The sequence below is a fragment of the Choristoneura fumiferana genome, chromosome 15, assembly GCF_025370935.1.
Source record: "Choristoneura fumiferana chromosome 15, NRCan_CFum_1, whole genome shotgun sequence".
NCBI classification, from domain to species: Eukaryota; Metazoa; Arthropoda; class Insecta; order Lepidoptera; family Tortricidae; genus Choristoneura; species Choristoneura fumiferana.
The window spans coordinates 6,833,426-6,860,260 of record NC_133486.1 but is presented as its reverse complement, the minus strand read 5'-3'; the positions used below and the strand labels follow the sequence as shown (position 1 = coordinate 6,860,260).

General features: G+C 37.0%; 1 protein-coding gene across 4 annotated transcripts in view; it reads left to right on the top strand.

Moving 5' to 3' along the window:
- LOC141435763 (paired box protein Pax-6-like) overlaps positions 1 to 26,835 on the top strand; it is a 200,550-nt gene that overhangs the window by 7,572 nt on the left and 166,143 nt on the right. The window contains exons 2-4 of one of the 4 annotated variants that reach the window (XM_074098571.1): positions 780 to 897; positions 4,989 to 5,115; positions 8,105 to 8,285. In XM_074098571.1, coding sequence (XP_073954672.1) covers positions 813 to 897; positions 4,989 to 5,115; positions 8,105 to 8,285 — 393 coding nt within the window. In that variant the 5' untranslated portion in view covers positions 780 to 812. Of the gene's footprint in view, positions 1 to 779; positions 904 to 4,949; positions 5,116 to 8,104; positions 8,286 to 26,835 lie in introns of all 4 variants that reach the window. The other 3 variants (XM_074098569.1, XM_074098570.1, XM_074098568.1) reach the window with 3 other exon arrangements.

The following is a 26,835-nucleotide window of genomic DNA, read 5'->3' as shown; positions in this document are numbered from 1 at the left end:
AATAGAAAAAATCTGGAGGAGGCCTTCACCCTTGTCTAAGAGGGGTTCTTGCAAGCTTGCATGATTAGTTTTATTTTATATTTTAATTGAAAAATGGGAAATTTTAAGTTAGGTTAGAAAATTTCAAACAGTTGTAATGAATGGTAAAAATAATAATTTGATTTAAATTGATGTAATACATTATTGTAAAAATATTTGAATATGCTGGAAATAAAAGGTTTTTTATTTTGTTTTTTTTTTTTATAGTCTGCGTTTTTCGAAATTGAAATTCATATGCGAAATTACATTTGAAATTTACCGCGAACGTAACAGCGAAGGAAAACATCGCGAGGAAACCTGCACAAACCTGCGAAGCAATTCAATGGTGCGTGTGAAGTTCCCAGTACCTAACAAAAATAGCACTTATAAGCTTCATATTTTGCAAATGAATCCCTAAATTGAAAAATTTAATATTGAAAGAAACGATTTTAGAATATCTATGATTTTTTTTTGGCTCCGAATCGGTAACGTTTCGTGTGCTCTGCCTACCCTATTTGGGAATACAGGCGTGATGTTTGTGTGTGTGTGTGTGTGTGTGTATGATATTTTTGAAAGACCTATCCAACGATACGCAGATTATGGTTTTAGATCAGAAAAAAAATGCCTAATCTAAAGTGCACAGGAGCGTATTTTTAGGTATAATTACCCTAAAAATATAGAATAAGTTTTTTTAACGCAGAAGCGACCTTACCTATAAAAAAAGTATCCAAATACTTTGTTGACGTCTCTTTCTCTCTCAGGGCGGCACCATAGAAGACTACGGCGTATACACCATGCTGCCGGCGCAGCAGCTGCCACCGATCAGTCCATGGCCGCCGGACGCAGTCTTGGACCGCATGGATGACCTCGCCCACAAAGGTAAAGGTAATGGTGATTACCATTTACATACCATGCCACTATGCTAAGTGAGCGAGCCAAGGCAGTTTACTATTTCCCCTATTTCCCCAAACAATAGTGTACTTCCCTTCAGTATCGTTGACACAGCACAGCAGCCACAGATTTTCAAGTGACAAGTGCCAAAAAGAATATAGATCAAAAACTTAAGTAACTAAATTACCTGTTGTAAAAAGTGCACAGTATTCGAATATGGAACGTCTTCTTATCTACGCGGACATGTTACTACTATATACAGGTAATATATTTGTATAGCTAACACCGACATCGATAGGCCGGCTGGTAGGTGAATATAGCGGCTGTCAAACTCGTGATGCATCTGTTATTAATTATTATAGTAACTATTATGTAATCTGTGGTCAAGGAATCCTACCACTGGCCAAAGATTAGACACGGACGCGCGAATGAGGGCTATCGTTTTTTGTCTCACTAGATGGCGCACTGTTGCGTGAGGTTTTTAAGTATGACTTTCAAAGTCTGTTATTACGGGCGTGAAAACAAAGTTTAGATTAAAATCATATTTAATACACTTTAAAACCGTACCATAAAAATATCGAGCATGCCACAGTGTTGCATAGTCCCCGTTTTGTTCGGAAATAAGGGAGGACAAAGGTTTCCGAAAGACAAAACTGTCTCAAAACACGGACATTCATTTCCCCGGAATGCATATTTGCCATAATTAATTTCAGATATTGCAAAATATTCACAAAATTATTCTAGCTCACCCAATAACTATGAGATTTGACATTTCGGAGACCTCACGCTACACTAGCGCCTCTAGCGGCGAATTGATACGCGATAGCCCTCATTCTTTGTTCATTGCACCGTCGACCGACACCCTCACCGAACAGTGGTTAATTGGCATAAACCCCATCGCAATGAAAAAATCCACACTGCGCCGTTGATTATGCATTATAGTAGAAGCTCAAACAGAGTTGTGAAAGAATTTTTAAAGTATCTTAAAAAACAGCGAAGATATGGACGATTAGACAAAGAGATCCGTCATGGCATGGTCTAACGTTTACTTTCGTGATTTTCAATCAGAGTCAAAATACCACAAACATGACTTATCTCCCTAAAACACACGAGTAATTTTTATTTCGACGAGTAGTCTACTCTTGACCACGGCCACTGTAATGCCAAGAAACCTCGAGGTAAATATCACTCTTATGTTTTAGCGTGATAAGTCTTGTTTGTGGTATTTTTACCCTGTCAAATTCAAATTCAAACTCAAATTATTTATTCAGTAAATAGGCCGCAACGGGCACTTTTACACGTAATTTTTTTTAAACTACCAGCGCTTTCGGAAAGACCATCATTGCCAAGAAGAATGCGCCGCAAGAAACTTGGCAGAAAGTCATTTTTTCATAATAATATAATTACAAATAAAATACTTAAAAACTATATTATACAATTAATGAAAAAAAACATAAAAAATAATAATAATAAAAATACAGGGATGTATGGGGTCCCTTAGTTACAATACTAAACACTAACTATATCTAAACTATATCTACGTTCAGTGGAAGTGTAGAATGCTTCCACCGTCATAATTTTTTAAATAATAATAACAATAATTTAGTTCTGAAATATACATTTCAGTATTCCTGTGGTCGTCGTATGGTCGTATGGTACCATCAGCCAAATATGTGGTCTACCACCCTAAAATTGATAATCGTTTGCATGTCATAAAACAATAATGCCAATAGACGTGTCTGTCAACTTGAGAGTTCGACTTTAGCGACATATTCATTTGATAGGAACTTGTTCAAAAATTGATAGACCACTTATTTGGCAGATGGTAGATTATGTGCGTATATTGCACAGATGATATTACTTTTATCTGGCGTCGAGTGTTTCTAACTACAGTTAAAGAGACGATGACATTGGAAACATGAAAATTACCGACTCTTGATTCATGCCAAAAGTCGTGCTAAAAGCAGTTGCCTCTCGAGACGGCTCGCTCACTCAGGATTTGGTTCTCTCCTTTAGACTAAGACTTAAGGCAACTTCTTACAGCGAGCAAAGGCTTGGAAGGGCTTTATATTAGTGGTTTGTATTTTTTAAAAAGCCTTAGGGGCTTTTTCACCATCCACTGATTAATTTTAATTGACGATTAAATGTGATGCCGTCTCTATTTGTTTTGTTCGAATAGACGGAGGCAGGAGGAGGAATAGAGGACGGCAGCACATTTAACCGTCAGTTAACACTAATCAATGGATGGTGAAACAGCCCCTTAGTGGCCTAGTGGTCTGACATTATGGTATGACCTCTCAAGCAGACGATACTGGGTTCGAAAACCCGGACTCGCCTGATGTTTTTCGAAATTCATGTGCGGAATTACATTCATAATTTACAACTATATTCTGTTTTTCCTAACATGATTCAAATAACAGATGCCAAACTGACGTAACTAGAGTCCCTCCTACTGTTTACGCAAACTATCGATACTTTTGCATGTACCTAGTGCTAAAAGTGGTAATAGCATTATTTGTTGGTTAAAACGTCACGCTATCGAACTGAAAGTCTTATCTGAATTTTAAAATATAATATATTCAACATTTTGAGTGTCACTTTCTGACTCTGACGACCAATCTTGCAAATTAATATTATGTACGTTTATTTTGCCGCTTTTATTTTTACCGATAACCCTCACCTCTAGCAATTGCGGCCTGTTGATTAACCAATCGAAATTATTTCAGATGATGGTTTGTATGTAGCAATACAAAGAATTATTGCACGAATAGTATTTTCACCGATGTGATTTTACTTATCGTACAAAGAGTTTACACTAAATAATAGAGGGGTCAAAAATAAACATCGTGGGACCATTGATACTAATTGACCTAGTCCCAAACTGTAAAAAGCTTGTGCTATGGATACAAAGCAACGCAAATATAAATACGTACATAAATATCGAAACCGGGATATCCGGTTGTCCAAAAAAAGGCTGTTACTGTTACCGAGCGCAAATAGTTAGTGCGATACATTTATCAACCTTGCTGTTAAGATAAAGTTACCGAAGGTGTCTACTGATGCTACTTTGACGATGCTCCACCATTTCATAAATTCTGATTCTTTTTGGCACTTGTTAGTCGAAAATGTGTTCTGACTGCTACTAAAACCATTAACTGTGAGCTAGCTGGTGGATGGCAAACGAGTGTCAAATCTGGATTCTGTGCCCCTCTATTCTTTAGTCGCAACACTTTGGCCAGGAAAATAATGCTATGAGTAGAGTGACATTTAATATCCACATTAGATCAAACAGGTTGATTGTAACTTTGTGGATACTTTTAATAGTTGTGTACTGTAATGTGTAATGTACCTTATACTTTAAACAGAAAAGTTTTGAACCCCTTAATAACCGCTACTATTATAACCTGCCTGCCTGTTACCATAAGAATAACAAAATCGTGTAGAGGCGACACTTTCTCTTCGGGTACGAAATTTGAACACTTAACTTATAATCTAGTAAAACTTCGAGGCGCGTTGTTTTTATGCTTCATAGATTTAAGCTAAATGAGTATTATTTGTTTACCTCGGCTACTCTTTCTTCACTTTTTCACTCCAAAACATGCATATTGGTATGCTTGGAACGCTGGCATCATTGCGTTTATTTCTTCAAAGTCTCGAAGAAGAAAAACTCATTGACTGACTAAATATAATTTATATTCTTTGCGCTTATCGTTTTATACATATACCGTTGCCGATAATAAATAAAATCACTAGTCTCTCCAATTTAGGCATCTGACAGACCTTAACGTCCAGGCCCCATTTCATAAACGAGACAGGCGACATTTTTGCTATAACAATTCTTAATATTGTGTTGAATTGATTTGTTGTCTGTTAAGCCGAGTTTCGTATTCCAAATTTATACCTTTTTACCTGTCAATTAAAAGAAACCCAGACCGCCAGTGTCGCCTCTATACGCATTATTCTTATGCACTAAACATAGACTAAGCAAAATAAAATTGAACCGCTGATTAATTGGAGTAAGCAAGCTTATGGTGCGGCAGGTCACAGCGGTGTTAACCAGCTCGGCGGCGTGTTTGTAGGAGGCAGACCCTTACCTGACTCCACGCGGCAGAAGATCGTGGAGCTGGCGCACTCGGGGGCGCGGCCGTGCGACATCAGTCGCATCCTGCAGGTCTCCAACGGCTGCGTCAGCAAGATACTCGGCAGGTCAGTTGCATTCCAACCATGTAATACACTAGCAGATACTTACCTGACTCCACGCGGCAGAAGATCGTATAGCTAGCGCAATCGGTAGCCTGCTCTTACGACATCAGCCGCATTCTGCAGGTCTCTAACGGCTGCGTCAGTAAGATACTCGGCAGCATTCCAACCATGTAAGTAATACACTAGCAGACACTTACCACACTCCACGCGGCAGAAGATCGTATAGCTAGCGCAATCGGTAGCCTGCTCTTACGACATCAGCCGCATTCTGCAGGTCTCTAACGGCTGCGTCAGTAAGATACTCGGCAGGTCAATTGCATTCCAACCATGTAAGTAATACACTAGCAGACACTTACCAGGCACCACGCGGCAGAAGATCGTATAGCTAGCGCACTCGGAAGCCTGCTCTTACGACATCAGCCGCATTCTGCAGGTCTCTAACGGCTGCGTTAGCAAGATACTCGACAGGTCAGTTACATTCAACCTAACCCTACTTGATTCGACTGGCTAGAGCGGACAGTGGCACTAAAGACGACATACATCCACTACTTTTAAGACTCACGGCTTCTACAGTCGAAGTTAAAGACATGTTTACACTTTAATATCTTGTCGCGGCCACTTCGTGTTTATACTCTTTAATTAAATTGACCGAATTTTTCTCATTGACAAGGCAAGTACTAACGTGTGAAGATTTTTCAACTCGAACATAATAATAGAGTTTTACTACTAAGTATCAGAGAAGAGAGTCTAAGTATTATTTGTCTAGGCTTTCAACCATGAAGAGATTGCCAGGTGCATCGCAATTAGCAAAGTATTAACAAAATTTACAGATTCTCGAGCCAATTGGGTAATTGACATCAGTATTTTTTAGTCTTGAAAACTAAATTTATTTTCTTCTTTTATTTAACTGTACATTATTACTTGTTTTGAAATAAATAAATAGATAGTTGAGTTAAAGGGTAAGTGACGTCACAACTTGGTGTTGCCATATGAATTTTATGGAATAATCGCGATTTAAAGTTCAAAAAAGTGAATTGAATAAATGTGTCAAATCTCGACGTAGGTATGATTGAATTCTGTTGTTGGAAAATTTTAACACATTTCACATACCCGCAAATGCCAAGAAAAGTCAACCGCAAACAGAATTAGTTCAAAATAGAGCAACACTACACCTAACAATCCCAAATATGCAGTTGAAACGAACACCGCAGCCTAACCGGTCGGCACCACACTCATAGTTGTCTACCGCACCTCGTGGTCGAAACCGCAGGGTTACCTATTACACGAACCATTTACAGATACCCCTGACAACTAGTTAAAGTATTAGTTACCCGGGTGTACTTAAAACGGTCGAGTTGCGACGTCAAGGTGACGTTGAAGGTTGGTTTTAGGTGACAGCGTAACCCGAAACGATCTATTTTTGAAATGATTGGGTGTCGATTATGTTTTGTTTTGCTCGCTTGCGGTTTTTACATCTCCGTAGTGTAGTGTTCGTTAAGTTTTTTTTTAATTGTGATAGATTGTCAAGTCAGCAAAATAAAGTAGGTACAGAAAGAATATGTTTATTGCATTCACGGCCATCAAATTCATCAGTTTAAACAGCTCGTACATTTTTACTGTTCAATCCACTAACAGTTTTATGTGTGCTCTAGTTTTTGTCCGCGGCTCTGCCCACATAGTATAACAAAAATGGGCTAGTAGAGTCACCAGCATTAATATCTGCCACAGCGGAGCGTGCAAAAATATCTGACACGTCCTTCCAGCCCTAGAAATAGAGTCGTATCAGATATTTTTGCACGCTTGTTGTGTCAGATATTCGTGCTGGTGACTGTACCTAGGTGGGTCTTGTGCGAATTTCGGGAAATCTCTTCTTAGTGCATCTATTAACTTCAAGGAAAATTCAAGTCTTTAAGTGATACAGAATCAACTTATTAAAGGAATTTAATAAAAGAAAATTCAACAATTTTAAACCTGATTCCCTGCGAATCTAAGATAATAAAATACCGTTCGCAAATCAACTTTCCCCGCTACTTTTCACCGTTAAAAAACTTTCACATGAACCAGAGACAAAAAAGTGACAGCTGGCAGGTAAAATAAAAAGTCAACCTCCACGGAGGTATCGGCACATATAGCACGTAATTCGACACTGGCCACCCTCGCGCCGCTCGCTGATACGCTGATACGCCATACTGTGACAGTTTGCTTGCGAAAGTTGCCATGTTCAAGGAAATGGCGGTAACAAAATACGTTGGGATACTGTCTTGATTATATTACCTATAGCTATTGTTCTATCCCGCGATTCCCGCGGGAACTTTTTTTCGGAAAATAAGCCTATATCTTGGGCTCATAAATGCTCTTTATGAAATCATGTTAAGCCATTGTTCTATTGCTGCGTGAAGGAAGGACTAACCAACCAACATAATCATGATTTTGATGTCATATTGTAGGATATAGGGTTCTCTTCGGCGGTTTTAACACTAAAAATTCGTTGAGTTTTTTTGAGATTTTTCTGTTTTGAACCATTTTTATTAAGTATCCCTCACAGAATGACAAGAAACATGATTCCAATTCCACTCCCAATTTGTTTCTGTTTTCTTGTTTCATTAAAAAAAACGACGGCATAATCTATCAAAGAAACATTTTAGGATCTGTGGCCTTGAGTTACCTTGAGATCTAAACTCTCTTCTGAATTTCACAATTAAATAAATAAGTACAAATTACACCAAAGTGTGGTGCTGGGCGTTAGGAAAACGTGATGTTCGTTTAAAAATCTAAAGATTCCAGGTTTCAATCCTGGCATCGTCTCCATGTGACGTTGGGCGTTAGGGAAAAGGAAACGTTACGAATGTTTGTTTAAAGAGTAGTTTATTACTGTCTTCTTAAGCCTATGAGTACGTGATACAAACCTATGAGTACAAAAGCAACTTAGACGAGTTCAAACATTCACATTATTTTATCACACAAACATTAATACACTAACTTTCTCCATCAGGTATTACGAGACGGGATCGATACGACCCCGGGCCATCGGGGGTTCGAAGCCACGGGTGGCCACGGCGGAGGTGGTCAACAAAATTGCCCAGTACAAGCGGGAATGCCCCTCGATCTTCGCGTGGGAGATCAGGGATCGTCTGCTCAGCGAAGGAGTGTGCACCTCGGATAATATCCCTAGCGTAAGTAGAATGGGTAACTTAACAGCATATTATTATTACATATTTAATTATTATTTATTTATCCTCAAAAAAGGTTATCCTCAAAATAGTTTTAGTTACATCACTAATTGCGCCAAACTTTCATTCAACTGTACGTAGCTTAAGTCGAAACCTAAACTACTTATGGTATATAAATTACTATTTCGTTATGCATCTCTGTCAATATCCTCAACATACCTAATTGCGTTTTAAATAACTGTTTCGATGTAAAAAAAAGTCATATAACAAAGTGTGATAAATATACTCGTAGCAGTTGCAGTCACGTTTGCAGGTGGTAGGACCTTGTGCAAGGTCCGCCCGGATTGCTACCACCATCTTGCTAGCTAATCCTGCCGTGAAGCAGCAGCTTGCACTGTTGTGTTTCGGCGGGGAGAGTAAGACAGCCGGTGAAAATTGCCACTTGAGGTATCCCATCTTAGGCCTCTAGGTTGGCAACGCATCTGCAATACCCCTGGTGTTGCAGATGTTTATGGGCGGTGGTGATCTCTTACCATCGGGAGACCCACTTGCTCGCTTGCCATCCAGTCGAATAATATATATAACGAAAACCGCGTACAGCAGTTTTAACTGTGAAAAACGTACATTTGTTCATCAATTTCGTCGCTTAACGTAGTTAGGTATATCAAAGTAAATTATTTTAAGCTAGTTACTTAAATTTCAATTAAGTTAACAGTGCAAAAAGCAACTGAACCAAGTTCCTCCAGTATTAGGTCTTATTATATTATGTAAAATATTTTTGTTAAAAAAAATTTAAGCTTTACGTTGGTGTCCAAACCTCATTATTCATACTAAATATCAAGTCAATACTATCGCTAGAAGTGGATAAAACGATTTGCAAGATAACAAACAGGTATATTATACAAGTTAATTAAAGCTTGTAAAAAATAATAACTCATCATGTAATAACGTACAAACAAATAGGTAGTAGATATAGTGAATTTCAATACAAAATCTCTAATTCTATTAACTTGTATTTTATTATAATAATTGGGAACGATTTGTACTTTCAGCCAACGTGTATTACAAAGTTTTCAGTGTGAATCTCAAAACTCAACTTAATCTAAAAAAACGTCGTAAAACCATTATTTCGATCAATAAACTAAAAATGAACCTTGCGCAGCAAAAACACTTTCACGAAATCATCTTTAGCGCTCTCTTGTTTCTGAATCACACAAAATAGCGCTCCTACGACGCCTTTGGAAAGTATGAAAATACTAAAGGGCGAGACGGGCACAATGGCGTACCTACCTATAATATTACGTCGGAGCTATAACGCCTTATCTTTCCCTGACACTATACAGGACTCCCCTTTGTCCCCCTTCTCCCCACCACTTCGTGGCAAAACAATATGACGTTATAACTTTTTTCTTCATTTTTTCCCTTTTTTGAATACGGGGCCGCTCCCTTCTGGGACATCCTTTAGACGTATCGTCTTCGGATGTAGAGGCTGATGCTTTTTTAATAACGCCGATGGAGTTTTTATGACACAGTGGTTTTCGAAAGCGCTGCGTTTTTTGAAAAGTTATTAGTTTTATTTGCTAACACAGTGAAACCATATCGATAGTACAACTTTTACTCAAAATCTAAAACAATTTCGATTAATACCTAAAATTATGAAAGACTTTGTACATTTAGTTCAGTAGCATTTTTGTTAAGCGTTATTTTGAACAATCTTTGGCGCTATAATTATTCCGTTCCGTTTTCTCTTACAATTAAAAACTCCTAAAAATTTACGCAGCATAAAAATACATCTCTGGACCATTAACGAAACGTCCGGGTCATTTTACGACCGAGACGAAGAAAGAGCCGAGCACCCTTTCACCAACATCTCCCTTGCAAATACTTAACATAAATTAATTAAGAAATTCGCGCCAACACCCCGGTTTTTTTCTTGGAGAAAACCAGCGCATTAACTAGGTAGGTACTCCGAATATCGCGAAAAACATAAAACCGAAACAGAGGGGTGGAACGGGACGGATATATACCTTTTTTAATGAAAGCGAAAGAGTTGGGCGGCTATCTCTTTTTTCGTCGTCGAAGGGGGAAGCAGGGCGATTTTGACACGGTATGAATAAAGAAAATATGAAGGCTTTTGTTGCCGTAAAAATTCCTGTACAGGGGATAAAGTCTTTAAGTTATCAGGGGAGATATAGCTACAGGTAGGGATGTAGGAGCGTTTGATGTCTTCGTATTTATCGATGTCTGGTTGATATTGTGTTTACGTACGCCATAAGAGGGTGCTTAGAGGTAGAATATATTAACGTCAAGATATCGATTCGCCGTACGGTTAACCCGTCCTGTTTTGTTAAGCTGACGGGAGTGTATACTCGTCAGGTTACATGCGTGGGCTGCGTGTGACACGTTTGATCGTCGGATTTCGCATCGCGACACGTGTAGACAATGTGGTGTATTAAGAAATATACATATGTATCGTGTTGGGCAAACGTTGGCTTATCGGTGATGCTTAGTAATTTAGTGATACTGCGTTATAATCTTTTGCTGAGCTCACTATAGTGAAATGCAAGCAATACGGTATTCGACTATTTTGTATATGTTTTATAAATTAAAACCACACAATGCCTGCTATCGAATAGAAAACAATTTTAAGCTACCTTTACAAATAACAAAGTTATAAACGTTTGAAATTCAAGATTAGACAGAGAAAGACATACTGGCATGTGACGTCACACGCCAGTACCGCCATACTTGCTGCATAGAGAAAAGCGTTTGAGAAAGAGACAGGTATATAGATTTTTCATAAAATCACTATAAATCCAATTTTCAACCGATTTAAATTTTCTCTTCGCTAAACACTATCTATTTATCTATATTTTCATAATAATATTAAGATATGTCAAATACCGTATTAAAGCCTTGCCAACCCGATTACAAGCATCAAAACTGACAACTGACATCGATTTTATAGATTGCATTTCCTCATAGTGAGATCGGTTTTTTTTTATTCGACTGGATGGCAAACGATCAAGTGGTTCTGTGTAGGAGAATCACTGAATTATCAAGTATCACCGATAAACACTGGTTATTACCTCGAAAGCCTTTGGAATATAGACTCCTTTTCAGAGAACCACGGCGAGCACTTGAGTACCTAAAGTATCCAAGCACTACAAGTACAAACTACCTTTAACAGTAAGGTATCACTTCAAATATTAGTATGGCTTTCTATCGATCTATAAAAATATTATTCGGTACGATCTTCGTAATAGGTTTCAACCCTCTAATGTTAATCTTTTGGTATTCAGTTTTTTTATAAATGCTCATGTCTGTGTTTAAAAAAGGTGACCCTGTATAAAGGTTTTTGCGGAGGTTTTAAAATAAAAAAGGAAACTTCATTTGCGCCTCCGCGAAGTCTTGCGTAGAAGCTGTGCTGTGTGGCGCTTGCGTTGAACATTTTGAATCATGTTGAAAATTTTAAATCAATTTTAACCATTTTTTTAAACATAAAAAGGAAAGGTTAGAAGACAAAGCACAATGTATGTATATACCACAGGGAACTTGTCCCTCAAAAAACTATCTCTAGTTCTTGAATCATTGATTAATAGATTTAAAACCCATGGACGCCTAACTAAAGTAACTAATAAACAAGTTTTTACCCGCGACATTCTTCGGGCTGAGTTTGCTTGTCACTATCCTGCGATAACTTTGCATTCATCTAGGATTAAAAATAGTTTCACACTGTCTCTGTTAAGTGTTAAAAACTAAACAAACCAACCAATTCTCTTTTAAAATAATAAATAGTAAAAATAGGACACACTTAAAGTTCATGGCACACATACTTTTATCTTAAAATTATACGCGCAATCGACCAGATGGTCAAATGGCCAAATGTCCAGTATATGTAATGAAAAGTACAATTTACGAAATACTTACTGCCAGTGGTTGTCTAGTGGTTTGACCTATGGCTTGTCAAGCAGATGGCCGCGAACTCGCTCCTGGTCTGAAGGTTTCTAAATTCATGTTAATTTAGCTTTCGTTTTTGTATTCCATAAGGATAAAATTTACCATAATATAAAACTCCAATGACGCGTTCTATGTAATGTCAAAATATCAATTGATTTAGTGGGTCGATCAACTTTTTCTTAGATCTCGTTGCCATGGTTACGTCCTCTGGACTAGTCTGGACAACTCTTTAAAACTATGAGTTTCTGTATTATCTTCTGTGGTTAACATTAATCGAGGGTACATTTCTGTCGTTGTTACAAGCCCCTGATAATAAGATATCATGGACTATCTCCGAAACATATTAGTAGCATATATTATATCAGTTTTTTTTAAGAAACTCTGTCACTGTTGTATCTTGGACAACGGAACAGAATAACAAAGAAGAAAGAGTTCATGGACCCTAGAAAATTAAACACACCTCTTTAACAATTCGTTTTTCATAAAATTTTATTGAATCTACTAACGCAGCGTCAAATACATCGTTAAGCTCTAGCAGTAACGACCCTTAACTAAAAAGTAGTAACGACATTCAACCCTGTTAAACATTTAAACAATATAACTCTAAATAGCTCAACGTCACAATCCAACTTGAACCACACATCATTTAGGACAAGGATGATTTTTATTTGTTCTTTAAATTTAGGGTAAGAGACTCAATAGTAGGGTCATATCGCATAGTGACATGCGTTCCCGTAGCAAATCACTTCCGGGCCACTAAATCCAGGCCAAATTAATGCATTTAGCACGCTCTACCCTCGACTGGGGATGACAACTTTATTTCATTGTGTCGCGATATTTTCTTGTCACTTCGACGTCAGTAACGAGCGATGCTAGTTTTTTTTTCGATTTCGATTATGCATTGACTATGAATACAGTTAACATTATAGTGGATAGCTATCGAGATAATGGCGGTCTGCGCCGCTGTAGCAGGTATTTGAAATTGTGTTTACAGAAAGTATGTTAATTATTTCCCTAAGAATTACGTCACTTAAATAAGTGAGTATTTATTAAGTGTTGCATTCCAAATACAAACACTTACTAATAAATAATAACTTACGATGTTCAATAATATCACATAATTATTGTAATGTAAAATATGTTAGTCAAAGAACATAATAAAATTCATATAACATCCATGCGAGGTTAGACTTTTCAATTTAATTTTTTGTGATAAAAAAAATCAAGTACCATTTCAATATCTTAGTTGAAAGTTATCATTAAAAATATTTGCATGCTTATCGGTGTCATTTTTGCGAATAATAGTGCAAATAACTAGTTTAATTTGTAGTTTAGAGGCAATAAATTCCAAGCTTTGATTTGCGCGTTAGCTCCCCAAACAGCAACATTGCCAATAACTCTACACTGATTTAAAATATCATTAAGTCTCATATCAGAGATTCGGATCTCACAGGGGTAGTACGGGAGAAACAAATTGTAACAAAGGAGTCCGGTAAAGAAGATTATCGGCGATGGCGCGTGGCAGACGCGTGGCGAGAGTGCGGCCTGTGATCGGTGCATCTACCCTACTCTAGCGCAACCAATCACAAAGCTGCCGTTGTACTACGCAATAAAGCAGTATTCACTTTGATAACACGCAAATTCATAAAGTCAGTGGCGTTTCGAATGGAAAAGATTTTTGCGGTGTTGAGTTAGAGTATGATTTAGTTTGAAGGATTGTACTACAACGTTACTTAAAAATAAGAAGTGTTGGAGGGAAATTAATACCACAATTTGAAGGATTTAAGGCTTACATTGATGTTGAGTGTAATCGGAAGAGTAAATAAATATATGTGATTGCGAGTTCTGCTGGCATGTGGTTTTAATGGCGACGTCAAGAGCACGAACGCCTTGGGCGATTATAAAAAGGGTAATTTTTTACTACAGTTAATTTATTTACTAAAGGAGACCCAACAGCTTATACAACAATATGAATTAGCCAATTACAAGATATCAAAGATAGCACAGATAGACATACAGACAAACAGAGAGATATGTATGACAGATTGAGATAAATCTTTGTAACATAATTATGCACAGTTAGTAGACGTTGTAAGTATTTAAAATTAAAAATAATAATAATTACTATAATTATCTTAGCGTTTCACACTTAGGAACCGGCCTCCTCTTAGCATGATCGTTCAAAGAATAACTGGAAGAGATCCCTTATAGGATAAATTCGCCTTTGTACATCGATCTCTCAATGTAAACTTGTTTTTATATGTTTTATGTACAATAAAGAATTACACAAATACAAAAACAAAATGAGAGGTATTCTAGAATCTTTTACACAAATTTCATGTCACCACGCTATCCGCGTAAATATAGGTATACTTATATCCTATCGCAACTACAGCTTCTTAGCACTAATAGTCTTTAAATTAAACTGCGGACAGACAGACAGATAAACGGTCATAACAAAACTATAAGACTTCCTTGTAGGAATACAGAACTCTAAAAACGATGATCTCAACTAAGTACACAAAAAATAAGCATTTTACTCCTCTAAAATGTTAACCGTCTGGACCAACAAATTAATCACATCACAGATAGCTACTTAACGATTTTATCAGCGTAACATTTTTCCCTATATCCCCAGCCTCCCCCGCTACATGTGATCATGTAATCTCACCCTCTCATAATCCACAACGAGTTAATTACAAGGTTTAGATCCAATAAACTGCGCCGCCTCGCCCCTGTCTCCTCACGTGGGTATTACACAATACCTCTTTACAAGGATTATTAGCTACGGGACTAATAATGTGTAAGAACAGGTTTTTAACTTATACATAAATACATATTTAACGTGTATTTTCACGATAATTACACGTTAAATATGTATTTAAGTTACTTTAGGAGTCCTCCGCTTGAGCGGGCTGTACCTATTTAGTTCTACGCCAATACCTATAAGTACATACTTTAATATTAATAATACATACAGCTAATAGGTATTTAACGGAGAGTAAAAATGGGTAGAAAATAGACTTTACATTGTTTTTTTAAACTATGTTTCTGTCTCTTTCTAAAACACATTTCTTTATAGCAGTAGGTATGGCGCTACTTGCCTGTGACGTCACATGCTAGTAATTCATTCTCTTTCTAATCTCGTATGTCAAACCTTTAGTGTTCTATTATATGTAAAGGTACCTTTAATTTTTTTTTGTTTGATACGTATTGTGACGCTTTGATTTTAACGAAACTTCGAACACAAGCTTGTACCACTGGTTTTTTAGGTATAGTCTATACATCATGAAAACACCATATTCAATGGTGTATGTTAGTTCCCAATTGGTGTTAAGTCAGAATGGAAACTACGGCTCCAACCCTCTTATTCTGAGTGGAGACCTGTGCCCAGCGGTGGTCAGAGATGACTAGCGCCATAATCATGAGATCAGTCTATCTATTAAATTCATTCGTGTGTATATTATAGAATTCATTTATCACTATCCTGCGAGAACTCTGCAATTTTTCGATATTAAATCTATCCTGTATCCTTTTGCGGAACTCAAACTATCTCTTTACCGAATTTCATCTAAATCGATTCAGTGGTTTAGACGTAAACAGGTAACAAACAAACAAACAGACTTACAAACTCTCGCATTTGTAATATTAGTGGGATTAACATCTCTTAACGCATGCACTAAAATAAAGTTAATTCGTGACACTTTAAATTGAGAACTATGCGACGATGTCGAGAATAGGTGCTGACTCACTGACTCAGCTTATACCTTGTGGCCTGCAGTGCTGATTATTCTGTCAGAAACCTAGAAAAGCGAAACTAGAAAAGCCACTGAAAAAAAAACCTCACTTCATTTGTTTTCTTTTTAATCAACGTTACACAGCAAGTTCTATAAACACCCAAAAGTTTAAAGCTAAACCTATCCATGCAGAGTACAATAAAATCAAATAAAAAGCGAACGGCGCCGCGCGGCAAGCCAAGCGCGATGAGTATCGGCCACGTGCTCGTAAGCCGGCACGGATAATGACCGGGCAAGTGTATAGAGAAGCATTATATGCAAATCCCACTTGTAACTTGTTGATAGAAATAAATATGTGAAAATAGACACTGTGAATTGAAAAACATTATTACTCATCAATTACAACAACACATTATTAAAACTCATAATCATCACCATCATCATCATCATCATCATCATCATCATCCTATAGCAGTCCACTGCTGGACATAGTCCTCCCCCAATGAGCGCCATTGCGCCCTGTCCTCGGCTCGACGCATCCAGCTTCTACCAACAGCCTCCACCTGGCCGGAGGGCGTCCTACCTCGATACGTTTTCCAAGACGCGCGGGAAACAATTAGTTTTCATAAAATTTTATTTAAGCGCAGCGCAGGACGTCCGCTAACGAGATGGACGGATGACCTGGTCAAAGCCAGTTCACAGTGGATGCAGGCTGCTTTCGGAAGCAGCTGGACTTCTGTGGGGGATGCCTAATAATGGACGTCCTACGGCTGATATGATGATGAAAATATTTTTTTTGTTGTGATTACTTTTGGCAAATCAATTGATTCTTTCTTTCTAAGCAAAATTTTGTGCTAGATTACCTTTTTGTCGAGTGAGTACACAATTTCAAAAAACAATCCGATCTCTAGAAGTGGATGAAATTGGATTTGCAAAATTTGAGAACACACAATGAAGATTGCAAGTTATAAAAATAATTGTAAGTTCTTTGCATTCGAAATATTATTTGTTCGTAGAGTACGTACGACTAAAATAACTAGAACAAAATCACAACTGCAATTTCTTCAACATATCGGAGACTTTAATTTTCAAATATATTCCTCACCTCTTTCTAAATAATTGTAAAGTGGAAGAGACCGATTTGAAGCGATAAGGCTGCCCATTGCTTACCTGGGATTTTTTCTCAATGGACCTTTATTTTCTGTACTGTTTACTAAGTACATATATCGTGGTGTTCAATAAAGACTTGTTGCATACAAGTCGGAAGTGACCGGACGTTGTCAGGGGGCGTTACTCCGAATTCACTCACTCTTCTATTAAACACTATTAGCGCGAGCGGGACGGCACAATACGAAATTCTGGAACTTCTTAGTGTAAAGCCAGATGGCAGTAAGTATAACTGTAGCAAAGTGATACGGACGCGTTTTATATGGGATAGATAGAGACCGTGCCAACGCCGAATACAGCCCCTGATCTGTTAGCCAGATAGTATATTGTTAGAAACGGGTGCGAATTCCGTTGCCTAATTTTGAATGTCATAATGTAAGTTTGTCATAGTAAAATACGATATTCATATTGACTACGGATTTCGGGCGTGTCCTACACGCTCTTGGCCGTTTTTTTAGAAATTTTGAAATTATCACCTGTAGAACTCACACATATACACATGAACACATACATACATGTATGAACATATACATAGGTTAAGTTAGGTTTGTTTTATAACAACTGTGAACAATTAATGGATTCAGAGAAAAAAGATTGACAAACAACTTACAACAACTATGCGAGCCGATATGGAACCGTTCATTAAACGGTGCTGATAAACTTGACCATTCACTTGTAATGAGCATTCTAGCGAATGCTAGATTACAGGTAAAAGCTCACGAAATAAACAGGAGCGTTTTAGCCAGCATTCAAGCGTAACGACGGTAAATTTGATTCGAGCTTTTTGACGAGCATCTGCCAAACAATACTGTACCACAGTAGAACCCGCTTAAAACGATTTTGAGGGGACCTAGCAAAAAAAACGTCTTAAGCGGGAAATCTTATTAAACGTGAAAAAAAACTATTGATAGAATAAAACACTATTTGTAATGCCAGCAATCACTTTACTCTCCGTATTTTATATTACCAAGCTTTTTAGGTCTCCTGCCTTCACTTTTCTTCGCGCCTTTTCAGAACAACCTCTTTTTTTCTGTCACCCGCTGGTGCCACAGATTCGTTCTCCTGTCAGCCACACCACCAGTGCTGCCATCTATTTTGCTTTATAATCTATTTACATATTTGATATGAATCGGTGTAGAAACAGAGTTCGCTAACACTAGTACTAGTAGTAGTAGTAGTTGTTTCTGATTTTTCATCGTAAAGTTTTAATATGATCACATTTTATTCTTGCAGTTATTGCTTTTTTTTTTTTTTGACATCACTGAACTAACGCTAACACGACAACAATTGAAACTTAAAACAAATCAAATCTAAGTGTAGGTAGGTATGCGGTAATTTTTTTACGAACATTTAGGACGTCTTGTGGGCATTTTAAATCTCGATTTAAGGTTTATACTTAGGCCCACTTACAGTAAACACATAAATCTCGAGTTAGCGTTAAGCTCAGTTTAGTAGTGTCAAATTGTATGGAACTGTCAAGCTTAAGCCTGGATTAACTACTAAATCTAGATTTATTTTTCCTGCAAGACGGCCTTACAGTTCTTTTATGGATCTGACAGGAGTTAAGACCATTTAAAACTAGATTAAAATGCCTGCAAGTGCCCCTTACTAGAGAGCGTTCCCTAGAATGATTGTGTAAATGTTTGTAGCAATGTTTGGCTCTATGCTTGTCTCTGTTTGCTGTTTAGTTCGGCAAATTTAAAAACGGCGAATGCTCGAGATTCTGTTACAATGCTCAAGTTTATTTGTCTGATTTGTAACCTGATTCAGTGAGTGTGAGTGATACAGGCTCAACCTAGTTTGCTACTTACGGGATAGTGCTGATCATTTTTGTAATCTTGTAATTTGTATTTTAATAAACAAGTAATTATATTCCATTCTATTCTACCTTTAGGTGTCTTGTCAACAACTTCAAATAAACTTATACAAAACAACCCACCGTTATCTTATCTCAGGCTCTTTGGTCCTTACAGCCTTTACCATGTCACCCGCACGCAACATTAACAATTAACTTAGCAAGACAAAATGAAATTCCTTGAGACGCTAATGTTATCAAAGAAGGCCTAGCTGACTGACTATGGCGTTTGAAGTGCGGCCAAGCGTGACGGCCCGCTAGTACTGGGGGCCCTGGCTGGGGTTTAGAACATATTATTTTTAACCCCTTAAAGAGGAGGGAGTTGGACTTTTGGTCTGTTTTTTTGTGGCATTGTAGTCAATGGTTTTTGTCAGTTGTTGAGTTTATATTTCTGTTCTATTTTTAAATAAAAATATTCGTTTTAACATGTAGCTAGGCGACCGGGCTTCGTTTTTTGGATAAGTTTCTTTTTCGCTATGTGAATTAAGTATATTATATTGTGAAATTGGATAATTGGATATTATTTAGATACGCTTGGAAGACAACATTTCTTCTTAAACTTATTGTACTGATTTGCAGTGTCCAATAAAGAGTATTTGTATTGTATTGTATTCCATCGAAATTTTAAAGCAGTTTTGAGGAAACCAATTACTTAAATAAATATACGTAAAATTGCTCAAATATCTAGTAGATATCATCATCATCATCCCAGCCTATATACGTCCCACTGCTAGGCACAGGCCTCCTCACTGAATGAGAGGGCTTGGGCCGTTGTTCCCACGCGGGCCCAGTGCGGATTGGGAACTTCACACGCACCATTGAATGGCTTCGCAGGCTTGTGCAGGTTTTCTCACGATGTTTTCCTTCCCCGTAAAGCTCGTGGTAAATTTTAAATATAATTTCGCACATGAATTTCGAAAAACTCCGAGGTGCGAGCCGGGGTTTGAACCCACGGTCCTCTGCTTGAGAGGTCTCCCTGCCTCTCTAATAGATATAGGATATACATATAGGTAGAGTCATTCACGATGACGCGTGTTGTGGTTCTTATTACAATGTCATTAATGTCTAATTTTGACAAAATCACTCGTCTTCGTGGATGGCACTAAGTATAATTATTACTTCATGCTTAATTGCTTCAGAAGTTTTTTTTACCTTTTGAAAGGCAAAATAAGGACTGAACCCAAACTAAACAGAATATTTGACATCTTCCTTTCCATAACTAGAGAACCTTTTATTGCAAGTAAAACGAGATTTCATGCAACTATTTTTTACCTTTTGTAAAAAAAAAACTCACCAAAACATTTGACGTCTTTTATTCCATGACGTAAGAACGTTTCTTTGTCAAACGAGACGTCATACGACTGCTTGATTTTCCTTGCTTTCTCGAAAGCTTATCCAAATTAATCAAGCACCCATTTTATTTCATAAACGTTACGCAACTTTAATAATGTGTTAGTTATTACACAAGTTTCGCAAACATGTGTAGGGATTTAGCCGCCACGCAGGACTAAAATGTCGTAAGTCATACAAACGCTAATTAACATACGTCATTTTGTATCGCAGATGACGGGGCTAGGGTGGCTCCCTCGGCATATGCTATGCGTTTTACGGAGTTTTAATTTTAATCCACTCTGCATATGCGCTGTAAGTACACATGCGTGGGATATTGAACGTGAATGTTTAGGATACATGCGTTTTTGAATGACAGTATTTGCAAACTATAGGTGCACTAAAACTCATGATAATAGGTATATTATTAAGATCTTTCAATTGACGTACTTATCACACTTTTTTTTCAGAATTGTCCCCAAAGGTTCCGTTCAAATTTTTTTTTGTACAACATGTTCGTATTCGGGCAACATTATGCCATATTTCAAAACATTTAATGTTACAGTGACAGACGGACAGGCAGACAACAAGCGTTTCTATAGGGGTTCAATTGTGTCATTCGTTTGTACGAAACCTAGAAATACAACTGAGTCCAGCTTCTTTTTTAAAGTCGGTAAATATGCTACAAATGTATAAACCAGAAGCCTCATAGAGTTACACCTAATAGGTATACATAGATCTGATTGCAATCGTTTAATATCGATGGCCGTTGCAGGCCTTTTGCACGATACGCAAAGCCCGCCATTCATTAGCAAATTATGACTGTTCCTACTCCGACGCGATTCTGGCAACTTGCAAATGCCAAATGTGTTATTAACACCTTTTTACACATTGAGCTGTCAGTGAAAGCTTTATTACCGTAATGCTAATTAACAGTACTTTTTTTGTAAAAAAATATGACTGTGTGGTTGGTTCCAGCATATTATTATACCTACCTAACACAGTCTTGTATCCGATAGGTGGCGCTGTTTTCATACAAGACACGACATTACGTTACGAGCAACAGTTAGTTTAAGACAACATTGTAATTTATTTCTCTCTCTTCTAAAACCGCATTCACATTAATCTGTGTGTTGTGGTGTGATGCTCACCACTCACTCACTCACTCACTGATGTTTTCATACCTATTTTAAAATTCTTACGGGTAACTATGAAGTTCCGGTCGATCTTTGAACTTTCTAAACATTACAGTTACGATATGCAACTGAACCAACTACGAACTATCCGAATAGGTTCTCGCTAATACTTCCTACATATATATACGCGTGAACATGCGCTATGTACCGTCTGACCGCTGCTCGGCCCATGCTGGTTATTAGTTACATAGCTTGCGGTACATACGTACACAGATACATATTGGGTATGGAAGTTGGCAGTGTAGGCTGGAAAATACATACCGTCAGGAACATAGCATAAATGTGCCGAGCTCACAACATTTACAATACAATATAATACAACAACTCTTTATTGAACACCAACACTAATATATGTTGATGCGTGCATGTAAATAGTCTAGAGTCTTAAAAAAATCTTTTTAGTTCGTCCGTCAGTTATATTATCAGAAAATATTCCCTTCCCACTAATATTATAAATGGGAAAGTTTGCAAGTCTGTTTGTTTGTTTGTTACTTCATCACATCTAAACCATTGAATCGAGTTAGATGAAATTCGATATACAGATAATTTTAGTCCCGTAGAAGGACCATAGGTTAGTTTTAAACGATAGGACATAGGATAGCGATAAACGAATTCTGCGCGGAAAGAGTCGCGGGTAACGGCTAGTTTAAACATAAAAAATATGAATTAAACTGTCACCAACTGGTTAACCTTGACAAGCTGAATCTGAAATCCGAATCACTTCATTTTTAAATCACCCTAAGGATGATACAAGGCTTGTATACCATAATAGAGAAAAAACATTAGATCACATAACTAGATGATGTGACCAAATAACTGCTCTAGCTAGTTTTCCAATCCTGTAATATAAATCTAACCCTAAACAAGAAAAACTGGATGAAATTGAAGCAGCTGGTACATAAAGCCTCAAAGTTCATGATAGATAACGTACACCATCTTCTACAATGAGGAAGAGTATCCAAGAAGAGCTGTACTAACAAATACGTACTAACTTTCGAATCAATGAAATCATTTAGGGATGGTTGCTCCGTTTAAACGTAACGACGGATAAATAACACAGACGGTCTTAACACTCACATTTTCTGCCAAATCTCAAGATTCAGTGTCATGTTTTGCAAGTACAAATATGTTAAAATGTGACATTAAGAGTGGAATAAGAATGAATAATGTATACGGTGTAGCATTGCTACGCCTACGTTGCTACGCGCCGTAGCAAAGGGTTACGTGTCAACTCAGAAAGTGATAATGGCAAACAGTTTTTAGGTATCAATGTTTGAGCTCTAAAGTATGATATTCATACAATTTTCATTATATGTAGTACAATATATTATTACAAGTCCATAGAAAACTCTAAATTGAGTACTCAATTACGTATTGTTAGTATTTTTTTACTACAAGGCAAGTGGATGGATTAGTTGAAAGATAAAGATTTGACTGTAGTGTACTTTCAAAAATATGAAGTTTTTTTTTTCAACATCATGTTATTTAATAATTGGATATTAATTCTGAAGTAATCATAATAGAATAAACAAAACATACAAGCTAACTTAATTAAACATCTTAAATTTGTCAAATTTTATGTCTTGAACAAAAACATTTCAATAACCAACCAGTTGAAGTGCGAATTTCACACATTAGGGCCCTCGACATTCACATTACACATCTATTTATCAAATTTAAACGCATTTTACAATTTCACAGTCCCGTCCGAGCCCTGACGGCGCGAAATCACCATAAAGCGATCTAAATCAGAATTCATAGTCATTTAGTCCCTACTAGAACCATGAGTTATGATATTACTACCCCACACGACACGTAGTAGCCCCCCATCCAAATGACATGTCAATGCATTGTCACCTTTAGAATTTACTGTGGTAAGTTGGCAGCACTGCATAAAGACCGCCATGCAAGGGATGACCGCTGCCATCCTTATCTAGCGCACTACATCCAGCCAGCGTCCTGCTCTAGTGATATTTATTATAATTTTATGCGGCGTCCACACTCTCGAGTGTTGCTTTGTGTATTAAACGATGTCCTTGTCGGGTTTTTGTTGTTCGAGGGAGGGTATTAAACGTAATAACAGCGTATCGTGACTGTTGCATATTTATGAGTTTTTTCAATGAATTGGACGCTAGATTTAATTCGGTGATTACAGCTGTAATTAAAGTAGTGATTTTGCCGCAAGTGAGGTCCGATTACAATGGAGAATCTGTTCTGTAATTTGTTAATAACAGATGTGTAATAAGATTTTATCTTGTAAATTTAGGATTGACTAAGATTGAGTTGTCATGTTGTAATTGAGGTTTTTTTTTATTATCATATTATGGTTCATGTCAAGCTTTACCATTTTTTCTGTACAAGCTTTTACTTCTGGCTTTGTCTGCAATACTTCCAAGTTACATACCTATATTTAATTAGGTACTAATCAAATTACAAATTTACTTCGGCTGTAGGTACCTACTTATCTTCAAAGCCAATGGAGAATTTGGGTTGTATGTAAGTAAGCAAAATACCAGAAAATTTATCAAAGTATTCAATTTTAACTCTAATAACCTCAGGACATTTAAGTCAGTAGGTTGATTAGTACTAACGATTTTACTTAATTATGGCCGAAATGGTGTGAAAATAAATACAAAGATCTTATAAAAACAGAGAAATTGGCGCCTTGCTCAAATCAATTTGTCAATGGAACTAGGTAACTTGGTATCGTATTGCCAGTGCAAGCGATTTAAAATTTGAACTAGTAATCGACATAGAGGAAGATTCAATCCAGCCAGTAACCATTATTTAGGTTAGTATCTAACCACAAACGTAGTATTTTCCAGTTAACATTTTATTTTCCGAACTGTTTTCAATATAAAGTCAAATTTACAAATATGTGTTACTGTAGAAAAAAACTTCTAATTTAGATTTTTATTCATTGTCTACAGCACGCGTCAGACCATAAATGTTTTCGCACAATACAAGAGTAACGAAAAAATGTACTTAAAATAAAAACCGTTGAATGTCATTCACAATCGCTGGAGCGTTCATCCCCGTGCCGACTGCAATAATACACTATTATTTAATAATAATAATGTACTATTATTGCCATTAAAGTAAAATTATTATTGAAGACCGGTTCGCCAAGTAAACACAATTGACTTTTGCCATTTGGTTGGGCTTCAAAGATGTAGGTATTTAATTGTATTGACCCTCGGTTTTCACTTCATTATTGTACCAATATGGCGACTTTTATTAGACAATGCCATATTGTCATTTAAATTTTTTATTTATTTATAATAAATTAATAATCTTAGGTAGGTTTAATTTTGAACATTGAACTACCGTGAGACTCACTCATATTAAATGATATTGTAACGGATCTCACGTCTTAAATCGAGTTTAGCTCGACATGTTTCGGGCTATTTCGTAGCCCTTCTTCGCAGGCGCACTCGACTCGGCGGCTGCCGCAATACGTGCACTACGCGCCACCGCTCTGCTCGCGTGAGCAGACGATAGAGATTTAAAACGTGAGTTATCCGTTACTATATCATTTAATATTAGATAACTTTAAGTTTAACTTTTGCAGCATTTTTCATTTTATGTGCACGTTGTTTTTATACATCAGCAATATCAAATATTGGAAAAATTTAGAAACTTATCAATGTATTTTTGTATCCGCTTGTAAAAGATCTTAGAACAAAAATTGCGATGAATTTTCATAAATGTTATTTTATTTATTCATGTCTAAAACGAGACTAGATAGCATAGCAACGCGCAACCCTAACATGTACAAATATAAAATAAATCAATAATCAATTTTCCGCCAGCCGTTCGGTCCGAATTTTTGTCGGGATTTTATTATTCTGGCGACACATCTAGTGGAAAATCGCGTCCTGCCGCCGACTCAGACGGAATAAGGCGGGAAAAATCACACTTATTTATTATTTACAATAATATAACAAGGATTGTTGCACGCTCTACCGGGCATAGTGGAATGGATATTTCCCAGTTTTTTTTTGTTCACTTCACTGATACAATAATGACAAAACATTTCAGTAGAAAGTTTTTGTATTTAGTTAAATAATAAACATTAACGGTTAAATAAAGGTGACATTTGACACCAGAACAGTGGGACACATTGGTCCACATACACCGCCTCCTTTTAATTGATTTATGGGCAAATAATGCTGCCAACATAACAGTTCATTCACACATTAAGTCCCGCCGATGAGAACATTCTGAACGCACCTAATAAATCGCTGCATATCATTTCACCCTCAAATGATTTTGAATACAATTGAACGCACCTTAGACTTGCTTACAAGGGCTATACACCCCCCGCGTCGCGTCACAATACTACAACGTATTGACAAACTGCCTATAAGACTCAATCAAACAATGGCTTCTTTAGTTATTGACCTATTTCTTTGATTGCCAACAATAGTAAATCGACAATTAAATTTAAATTCCGTGGGAAATGCGCGAATTAGGCGCAGTTTTGACTTCTGCTGTCATCTTGGTTTGGGCGGGGTTGCAAGGCGTTACGTTGGTAGTGTGCGGTTTAAGTGGTATTGTTTACTAACTTTGAGTCTTTGTGCGGAATTGTATTATGAGGTCCGTGTGATTGGACTAACAATTAAAATGATTTATTTTAATATGGTATTTGACACCATGGACAAATAATATCAAGAAACAGCTGTTTAATAAAAATGTATTTCAACCCGTAAAATTAGATTAATTTTCAGTTAACTGTAAAATCTAATTTTCAATAGCTTTGATACTTCAAAGCTACCCACCTACCTATTTACTAATAAAGAGCCATTCACATGATTTGGGTAACAACACATTGTATGGGACAATTCAAAGAAATGTGCCAATCGATTACTGGAAGCAATTAAGTAGACTATTGATTGAATTAAAACTGCTACTGATGTTTCGTCGTATAAAAAGGTACTTTAGAAATAATTTTTAACTGGCTTTATTACTTTGTATAAGTAATATCTGTTATAATACATAATAATTCATACAATTGTATACCAAGTACATCCCAAAGACTAAAACAAAACACATTTACTCGACAATGGCACGAACTCACCTCCATCCAATCCAATCGCCTGATTTAAAAGCGCAAAAACAAAGGAATAATCATAGAAATGCAGCAGTTGTTCGCTTAGTAAGCGTAAACGTAGAGCTAAAAACATTCGCGAAAGTCACCCAAAATATTGGCGCAAAGTGCCGCATACAATGCACAGCAGGTTGCCCCGCCGGGGTCTTTGTCAACAATGGTGAATGTAAGTACTGCTTTATTTGATACCCGGTGAGTT